This window comes from Lissotriton vulgaris, chromosome 10 (assembly GCF_964263255.1).
Source record: "Lissotriton vulgaris chromosome 10, aLisVul1.2, whole genome shotgun sequence".
NCBI classification, from domain to species: domain Eukaryota; kingdom Metazoa; phylum Chordata; class Amphibia; order Caudata; family Salamandridae; genus Lissotriton; species Lissotriton vulgaris.
Genome location: NC_141698.1, coordinates 569646614 through 569656426, shown reverse-complemented (window position 1 = coordinate 569656426; position 9813 = coordinate 569646614). Strand labels below are relative to the sequence as shown.

Here is a 9813-nt window from a genome sequence, read left to right as displayed (position 1 = left end):
GGTCATGTGCATTACCTACAATGGTTGGAAGCACATAGTGTTTCTTAAATATCTCTCACACACCAAAAGGGCCCTTGGTGTCAAGCTTCATCATAGGGGTCTTTGTGCCCCTCTACGAGACTCGGCGTGCTACGACCTACGGATACCCAGGAGCACTGATATTATTCACTATGTGTGGTGTATGAATGAGTGAGTGGAGTGGAAGGGTCAGCGGGGAGTGAAGATGAGTTTAAAAAATACCTAGCTCCAGTGGAGTGGAAGACTTTAATATTTCATGGGGCCGGTATTGTTAAAAAAGTGGGTCCGAGGTGTATTTTTCAATGTACAAAGCCTCCTGTGTGTGTCAACATATTTCGAAGCGTGCTGCTTCTTCTTCAGGACAGGTAAACAGATTCCTTCCATTCTCACATAGCTCCATTGGCAATGTCAAATTTATAAAGTGCTATATATACAGGTAGTATATGATATGTGTTAGAGACAGACTTGTCTTAATTTAAATTACGATACCAAAAAGGAATATCCTAAAGGGTAATTTGTTGCATGAAAAAGCAATACCTCATGAACCTGTAAAACGAGGGGGACAAGGTGCCTTTATTTGCACTATGCACCAGGGTACTGCCTTGCACGGACGTCTCCTCCTCGCTGCTCTGTAAATCCTGAAACCTGAAGCATTTGTCTCTTGTCCTTTCCCGGGGGACTTTTCTCAACTCCTTTTCTAAGGGGTCAGTTCTCACACCATTCTAAGTAACTATAATGTGCTGTAGATTTAATTTGTGCTGCTCTCTCTATCCTCTCCTTTCTAGGTACTGCCATTGAAAATATTATTAATTTGAATCTTTTCCTTCCATGGGTGACAGAGACCGTTGTGTACTTTGATTTTGGCTTACATGAATTTCATTAGAAATGTGGTTATTTCCATTGCAAAGAACGTAGATTTTATGTCATGTCATTTCACCAACAACTCGTTCAACTAATGATCTACTGACAAGAGGAAATAACTTTCATATCATAGCTCAAAGTTTTGATGGTTCCGGCATTGAGATGCTAGGATACATGTTGTCTAATGTTCATTTCAAAGGAAGGTCTGCATTCATTAAGGTGTATGTTAATGTTTTAGGTTGGAGGGACCAGTGGAGGTTAGGGATCATACTTAATCTGCATTGTAAGGAACCGGTGATGGTGGTAGAAGATGTTCAAAGTTTTAGTGTTGAAAGAGAATTCCCTGAGGTCTTTTCAAATAACTTAGGAAGGCTTAAATGATTTTCACACGCTATTGAACTTAAACAAGGGGCGGTCCCTGTAAGACAGACACTTAGGAATGTACAGATCAATGTAAGAGTAGAACTGGGTGAAGTTTTAAAGGGAATGTTGAACGAGGGAGTATTTGAGGAAGTAGAGTCGTCCGAATGGGTATCTCGAGTTGTTTTGGCACATAAACCTGACAAGTCCTTGAGGCTGTGCATTGACCACAGGGCTCTAAATGAAAATATTTTAATTGATTGCCATCCTTTGCCCAACATAAAAGAAGTTGTGAGCATTTTAGGTGGTGCCACTGTTTTCTCCACCTTGGACCTTAGGTCGGCTTATCACCAGATTGAGTTACCTGAAGAGTCACACCACATGACTGCATTCATCACACCACAAGGGTTATTCTAAAACAAAAGGATGCCTTATGGATTGGCTTCAGCAGCCTCTGTTTTCTGGAGATCTTTGTGCCACATGTTCAAAGACATGCAGGGATGTGTAAAATGTTTTCAGGATATTATCCTTATTTACTATCTCGACAAAGGTAGAGGGCAAGATCCATAAACCTGGTCAAGATATACCTGTCAAAACCCCCTATACAACAGACCAGGTAAGGTTGGATAGAATTACTTGCCAATGTCATTTGGTGCAGAAGCACTGATTTTTTATTAATTTCTACTGCTATTCTGAGTGACTCAAAATGATTTTGGCATAGCATTTTCAAGTCTTTTCTGGATATGGAACAAAAAGAATCTGCCGTATTGTAGAGCTCTGGTCGATTCATATAGTTAAATAGCTTTCTAACATAGTTTAACCAAGGAATATTTCTAGCATGGTCGAGGCCCATTGCGTCCTTTATAATTTCGCGATTCAGGTCTAGACTGGGCGATGTCCAGACTCTATGCCAGAGTAAAATAGGTTGCATTTTGATAACATCAGTAATATGCACAATTCCCAATTCACAATGACAATTAAAAACAGGTGTGCTCTGGGGAACTGCTAGAATAAACCTCAAAAAAGCATTTTCTACAACTTGTAAAGGCGCAACATCATAAAAACCCCAAACACCCGCCCCGTAGGTTGCGATACTTCAACATTTTACTAGATAAATCATGAGGAGAAACCCCGGGGGCCTTTTTCCCAATTTTTTCACAAAGTTAATTACTGCCGCAGTAGACCTCTTGAACAAAAGGGTCCTACTCTTAACCGCTGGTCCCCAGGAGCCTGTGTCCTCAAGCAGGATACCAAGATACGAGAAGGTTCTGGTGGGTCCAATTTTATCAACTCCCGCTACTAGGGTTTGACATTTGAGTTTCCCCTTCCCACACGTCATAACAAAAGTTTTCTTTACATTGAGTTTCAGACCCCTATTGGCCAGAAACTCGATGTAGGTGGAGAGAGCTCTCTGTAAGCCTATCTTGGTCCTAGCCAATAACACTGCGTCATCCGAGTGGAGAAGGGAGACAATCTGCTTGTTGTTAAATCTCGGGGAATCTCTTGCACTGGTCCCAAGTTCCTCTTCCAAAGCGTTGGTATATAAGGAAAAGAGGAACAGGGCCAGTACGCAGTCTTGTCTAACACCCCTCTCCACGCGGAAAGACTTGGTGCACTCTCCCTTGAGACTGTATCTCACCCTTCCAGAGATACAATTGTCTTAAAAATTGCACAATGGTGGGTTCTACCCTTAGGTGCTCTAAGATTTTCCAAAGCTTGCTATGGTCCACGCAATCAAAGGCGGCAGTTAGATCGACAAATACTGCATACAAGCGCCCTGCCTTAGCTTGAGTTTATTTCCCTTGGATTATTGTAAAATTTAAAACCTGTTCAATGGTGCCCCCCTCCCTGAAACCGTACTGAACCGGACTCAATATTTTATTTTCTTCAGCCCATGACTGAAGCTTATTTAACACTACCCTTCCTGCAATTTTCATGAACAAGTCTAAAAGTGATATGGGTCTGTAGCATGCTGGATTCTACCGGTCCCCTTTTTAAAAAATAGGTATTATGACTGACTCGGACCAGGATTTATTAAAGCCTTTTGTACAGCATGCTTCTAGGACTCAAGTTAGAAGTGGGGCCCAAAGTTCAGTAGTTGTTTTATATAGGTCAACGGGGATCCCGTCAGGGCCTGGGGCCTTGCTTCCTTTACTCACGTTTATGGCCACCAGGACCTCAATGAGGGAAAACTCAATATCAATTCGTGAAAAGACAGGTTGATCACCCTCAAGATATAAAACTTGTTCTTGGATTAAAGAGTCCCCACCATTACTTCCATATACATTAGAGAAAAAAGTCGATCCAAGATTTTTCATCGATCGCAACTTCTACCTTCGCGCTCTCGTGGTTAACAGAAAAAGGAGCCTTGACTGCCAGCCAGAAAGAGGAGCAGTCTCTAGGCTGTGATGCCTTCGTAAAGGTTATCCCATGCCTGCTCCTCAATTTCTTTTTGCGTTTTTTCCTGGCAAAATGATAGGTCTTTCTACCGGCTCTAATTTCCTCACCATCCCTCTCTGGGTTACAGTGCGGCCTTGAGAAGGGAATACGCTTTGGTGCACAGACTGTCAAACCATCCTGTTAGCAGACGTCTTACCAGGGCGAATCAGAATATTTTGTGTAACCTGCGAAGTTTGAAAAATGCATTTAGAGTATCCGTGTAGGAAGTGTCATCATTCAGGGATTCCAGAATAGGTACAAGAGCCTTTGAAATAATTCTTGTATTCTTCGCCACAGGGTCTTTCTTGCCCCACAACATCATAAAACCCTAGTTAGGCATAATCTAGGCAAAAGGGTTCCAGCTGTCAGACTTATGAAGAGCACAGACAGCATAACTGGTCACCTACAAGAAAAATATCAAAAGTAATCCACCAAAACAAAATCCCGAAGGTTTTATTGACAAATCACACAACCTAATAATAGATTCTGCAAATTCAGCACACTATGATGATGGTTAAGGTCATATTCGGCAAATCAGGAACAACAACGTAATAATCAAAACTACCCAATTATTTAGTACTAACCCATTTCTTAACTTAAGAGGAATCTTTCGCTTGCTTCATCAGCAACTGCAGTTCCGAGCTGTATAAAACAAATGAAACGTTTCTTGAGCAATGTCTCACAAAACTAACACGTCCTCAGCTGACCTTCCAGATGCTTTAGGTACATCAGGGAAGGCTCATTCACAATACACACTTTCTAACAAGATGCTTTAAAATACTAGTGCATTGAATTCATTTCTCTTAATGCTTCGCGAAACAGGCGAGAGATGGCTTTCCAGCAGGACATTCCCGGGAGGGTGACTGAGTAGGTAAAGTGAACAGAACACAAGAAAACTGCACACATTTTCTACTCAATGGTACACTACATGAAAATGTGGCACAACTATTTGTGGCATTATTTACATTTCTAAATGACCTAGCACTCGTTTCAGAAGCAACTTCATCAGTGATGGAGCAAGAACTCGTAGAAAAGAGACTTGCTCAAAGGCAATCCTCTCATAATAACTTATAACATCATACTAATTAATGTATTGTGTAACTAATAGGCACCACATTTCAAATAACAAGAATAAAAGAAGCTAATTTATGTGTCTTATTAACAAGTAACTCAAGTGAAATAAAAAATGGCTGCTAACGTGGGAAATTGCATTACGCATGCATCAACTACATCTAAGTAGTGATGACGTGCTTTTGTTTGAAGGGAATCTGCTGCACATGCACGGATACCCCCAAAATGGCTGCTTGAGAACTCACATGCTAAGCCTCTGCTTTGCTGAAACTAAATAACACTATTTTACTAATTGCTAAATGTGGGTAAAGCATTTATAGGTACATGGGATTAGAGTAGAGATAGGTGGTATATAGTGAAATCATTATATTTTGAAACTAAAATATATTTTCTTGACTTTCTTATTAGTTTGAATTTGTCCCTCCTGACAGAGATTGTGTCTTATATCCCAAGTGACCTGTTCTACATGCGCAGTTTAAGTGAGCCAAAGACACACTGTCATCCTTGAATGTCATCCAAGAAAAGAATCAGCAAGATACCCTGGGAACCATCCTGATGTCCTGTGTAAAGGAAGAGAAAAATACTAAATGTATACTTTGTGATAAAAATTGTAAATACGGGAGGGAATAAAGATTTTTTAATAAAGATTAAGGGGAGGGATCATTAGACAATGAACTAAAGATAATGGACTGAAACCTGACATGGCGTGATGATCATCCCTTTTGCCTGGCCAACCAGAAGTAGGAGTTCTACAAGATTGAAACATTAAGGGGTGGTACATGGCATTAGAAGAGTATAATTAAGGTAGTTTAGTTGATTAGAAGAGTCAGAGAGACCGGAATGCTGCAGAGCTTGGGATTCTGTTGCAGTATCGAGAGAAAGCTGAAGACTAATCCTATTGCAGACTTATAACAAATAATTAGAAGCAGACCACAGAAGAATCGAGGAGGAAGATAGTGTCAGAGATGGGTGCCACGCAGGAGACCAATCTAGAAGAGCTCACCTGAATCCTGTCTTGAATCCTCTCCTGAAACCTGTCATGAAACCTGAAGCATTTGTCTCCTGTTATTATATTTAACAAAAGAGGTAGTGGAGAGGTAGTGTGCTAACTGAACACCGGGGTGGATACGTCCTCCCCTTGTATTGTATCATAAACACTAGGCTCCACCCTGCAGGGACTCAATAGAGGCTTTTTGATTCAAGGGTCATGTGCATTACCTACAATGGTTGGAAGCACATAGTGTTTCTTAAATATCTCTCACACACCAAAAGGGCCCTTGGTGTCAAGCTTCATCATAGGGGTCTTTGTGCCCCTCTACGAGACTCGGCGTGCTACGACCTACGGATACCCAGGAGCACTGATATTATTCACTATGTGTGGTGTATGAATGAGTGAGTGGAGTGGAAGGGTCAGCGGGGAGTGAAGATGAGTTTAAAAAATACCTAGCTCCAGTGGAGTAGAAGACTTTAATATTTCATGGGGCCGGTATTGTTAAAAAAGTGGGTCCGAGGTGTATTTTTCAATGTACAAAGCCTCCTGTGTGTGTCAACATATTTCGAAGCGTGCTGCTTCTTCTTCAGGACAGGTAAACAGATTCCTTCCATTCTCACATAGCTCCATTGGCAATGTCAAATTTATAAAGTGCTATATATACAGGTAGTATATGATATGTGTTAGAGACAGACTTGTCTTAATTTAAATTACGATACCAAAAAGGAATATCCTAAAGGGTAATTTGTTGCATGAAAAAGCAATACCTCATGAACCTGTAAAACGAGGGGGACAAGGTGCCTTTATTTGCACTATGCACCAGGGTACTGCCTTGCACGGACGTCTCCTCCTCGCTGCTCTGTAAATCCTGAAACCTGAAGCATTTGTCTCTTGTCCTTTCCCGGGGGACTTTTCTCAACTCCTTTTCTAAGGGGTCAGTTCTCACACCATTCCAAGAAACTATAATGTGCTGTAGATTTAATTTGTGCTGCTCTCTCTATCCTCTCCTTTCTAGGTACTGCCATTGAAAGTATTATTAATTTGAATCTTTTCCTTCCATGGGTGACAGAGACCGTTGTGTACTTTGATTTTGGCTTACATGAATTTCATTAGAAATGTGGTTATTTCCAATGCAAAGAACGTAGATTTTATGTCATGTCATTTCACCAACAACTCGTTCAACTAATGATCTACTGACAAGAGGAAATAACTTTTTGATATGTTAAAGATTTAGGGGTAGATGTATTAAGAAATTCGTTTGCGATTTCTTAATTGCGATTCATTGCGAATCGCAAATAAGAAGTCGCATAATGGGATGTATGTAATTTTCTGCGATTTTTTAGCGATTCCTCATATGTCGCATAATTTTGTGCGATTTTTTTGCGATTCTTTAATTGCGATAATCGCAAAATAAGGAATCGCTAAAATGCATGAATCTGCTGCTGAAAACTGAAAAATAGCTGAGTCATAGTCAGGAAGTGAACTTGATTAGATCCACCTGTATGCCTGAGCCACACCCAGTGGCAGTTGAAAACCTGTTTGGCTGGTGTGAAGACCTGTTTTACTGCAAAATGGAGGCTGGAAATTCTGAAGCTGGGCCCTCTGCAGAGAAAAGGAAAAGGAAACAGAAGTTTTCTGAGAGGGAGGTGGAGACCTTGATTGAGGAAATGGCCTGCAATCATGAACTATTATTTGGGAAACAGGCTAAATATGTTCCAGATGTAAGGAAAAGAAAGATTTGGCTGGAAATCCAAGAGAAAATGAATGCGGTTGGAGTCATCCCAAGGTCAATTGAGGAAATTAAGAAGCGTTGGTACGACATGCGGCTGAGGGCAAAGGAGAAACTTGCTGAGAGAGTGAAGGAAGCAAATAAAACAGGAGGAGGAACAGTAAATATAGACCAGCCAACCCCACATGAGGAGCTTGTGGAATCAACTATACAACAAGAAAGTATAAGTGGAGTGACAACAATTGACAGTTCAGAACACCAACTTGCAGAAGAAGGTAAGATGGATGCAAGACTGATTACATGGATATGTATGTTGTGTGTGATGCCCTGCATGAATGAGTGGATTTACATTGAGGGTCTTCATTGCTGATTTGCATTAATAACTGCTTTGTATTTAAATGTAGTAAACATATCTAACTTTATTAGTTTGGCTTTTTATAAGCCAATGATTACCTCTAAATATCTTCAAAACACAATCTGTTGTTTGCATATTTTAATTTTTATTAAGCAGACAGACAGACAAGCAAAATTCTCATGTGCCTCTTTCTTCATTCTTAGATCATGTTGAACAGTCACATGATGTTGAAGGTGGCCAATCTTCCCAAGAAAATAATACTGGCCCTGAAGACCTTATTGACAATAATGAGGAGGAATCCATCACTTTTACTAGGCGTAAAAGAAGACCTGTTGCACAACTGCAACCTTTCCAAGACTCAGACGAGGAACCTGAGGGATCAAGAAGTATTGTCCAAGAGTCAGAAAATGCAGTTACCAATGTAGAATTAGTTAATGATTCAGCAAGAAGAAGATCATACTCTGTCAGTACTTCCAGACAGAACAGGGGTGAAGCAATAGAGAATGCAAATATATTTGCAGGTTTGGAGCACAACATGCTTAAAGTGCAAGAAAAGCAGCACAAAGCACTGAGGTCCATCAATGCCCAACTGAACAAATTGAACAAAAGTAATACCCATGTGGCGGATGGCATGAGGCGCATGGCTGACTCTTTAGACAGACTCTGTGTTGCTTTAGAGAATTCTGAAACAAATAGGGCCAGAGATTCACGTCGACGTAACTTAAAGCTACAAAAGTACTATACTGCTGTCAACAGACTATGCACTGTATCTGCACAAAGCAATGTTCACAGCATTACTATGCAACGCATGGTCAGTGAGTGCTCAAGAAATGTTGCAAAAGGGCTGGATAAGTTTTCACATTCCTTTGAATTATTAAATACATGCAAAAAAGGTGCTACTGCTTCATTTGAGCCCATTGAGAATGAGGACACTGGAAGTGGAAGCAGCAAGAACCCTACACCTACATTGGACACCACTGCCCACAGGAGTGGAAGGCAAGTGTCTCCACAGACATCTGTGAGGAGAAGTGGGCCAGGGCAAAGGAAAAGCAGCAGACAGGCCAAAAAGTGAACATTAATTTTCACAAATCTTAAATGGAAATAGAATGTTAGACTGATGACACAGTCTTTGTTGTAAGTCCTGTGAAGTAACAGGTTTCTTTTGTCACTAGCATTGCTAAATTACTAAAAATAAATATTTCAATGCACGAAACAGCTGTTTAGTTTTTTAATCTTACCTAGAAATAATTGTTTGTAATTTCTGCACGCCTTTGACGACCAGCAACAGCTCCTAACCCAGTACCACATCTTCTTGGTGGTGGTACATCATCATTGTCTGAGGATTCAGGTTCACTCACTTCACATTCAGTTCCTTTCCTTATTGCCATGTTATGTAACATTGCACAACTTGTGATAATTTTGCAACACAGGGATGGTTTATATTGCAAAGCTCCACCACTTTTATGGATTCTTCTGAATCTACTTTTCAAAATTCCAAAAGTTCTCTCAATGACTCCACGTGTAGAGCGGTGTGCCTTATTGTATCTTCTTTCATGTACGTTTGTTGGATTCAGGTATGGGGTCAATATAAAGTCACGAACTGCATACGCGCTGTCTCCTGCACAGTAATGTGAATAGTTGTTAGTTTGTACTTTAAATTAGACAATTTGAATCAAGTTCAAGTAATTTTTACAAGCACTTACCAAGCAGAAACCCATCTCCAAATTCACCAGTACTCAAACGGGCATGTAATCCACTGTGTCTAAATATATATGAGTCATGAGTGCTTCCAGGGAATTTTGCAACAATGTCAGTAATGATGTACTTAGCATTACACACCATTTGAATGTTTAAAGAGTGGTAACTTTTCCTATTCCGATAAAGATGTTCAGTTGCAGCAGGAGGAGTAATGGCAATATGTGTTCCATCTATACATCCAATAACATGTGGAAAATGAGCTATTTGATAAAAGTCATACTTAGAAATTTG

The 9813-nt window shown here is 40.4% G+C and overlaps 1 protein-coding gene across 1 annotated transcript; it reads left to right on the top strand.

Annotated features, from left to right (window-relative positions):
• Positions 1 to 7311: 7311 nt before the first annotated feature.
• LOC147688545 (uncharacterized) lies at positions 7312 to 8896 on the top strand. Its single transcript, XM_086939798.1, has 2 exons — positions 7312 to 7744; positions 8028 to 8896. The coding sequence occupies exons 1-2, from the start codon at positions 7312 to 7314 to the stop codon at positions 8894 to 8896; spliced, it is 1302 nt and encodes a 433-aa protein (XP_086795924.1).
• Positions 8897 to 9813: the final 917 nt, after the last annotated feature.

Excerpts from the sequence above, each read along its gene's own strand:
- LOC147688545 (XM_086939798.1), top strand. The coding sequence starts at position 7,312 with ATGGAGGCTGGAAATTCTGAAGCTGGGCCCTCTGCAGAGAAAAGGAAA. Across the intron at positions 7,745-8,027 it reads ACACCAACTTGCAGAAGAAG|ATCATGTTGAACAGTCACAT; the intron begins GTAAGATGGATG and ends CTTCATTCTTAG.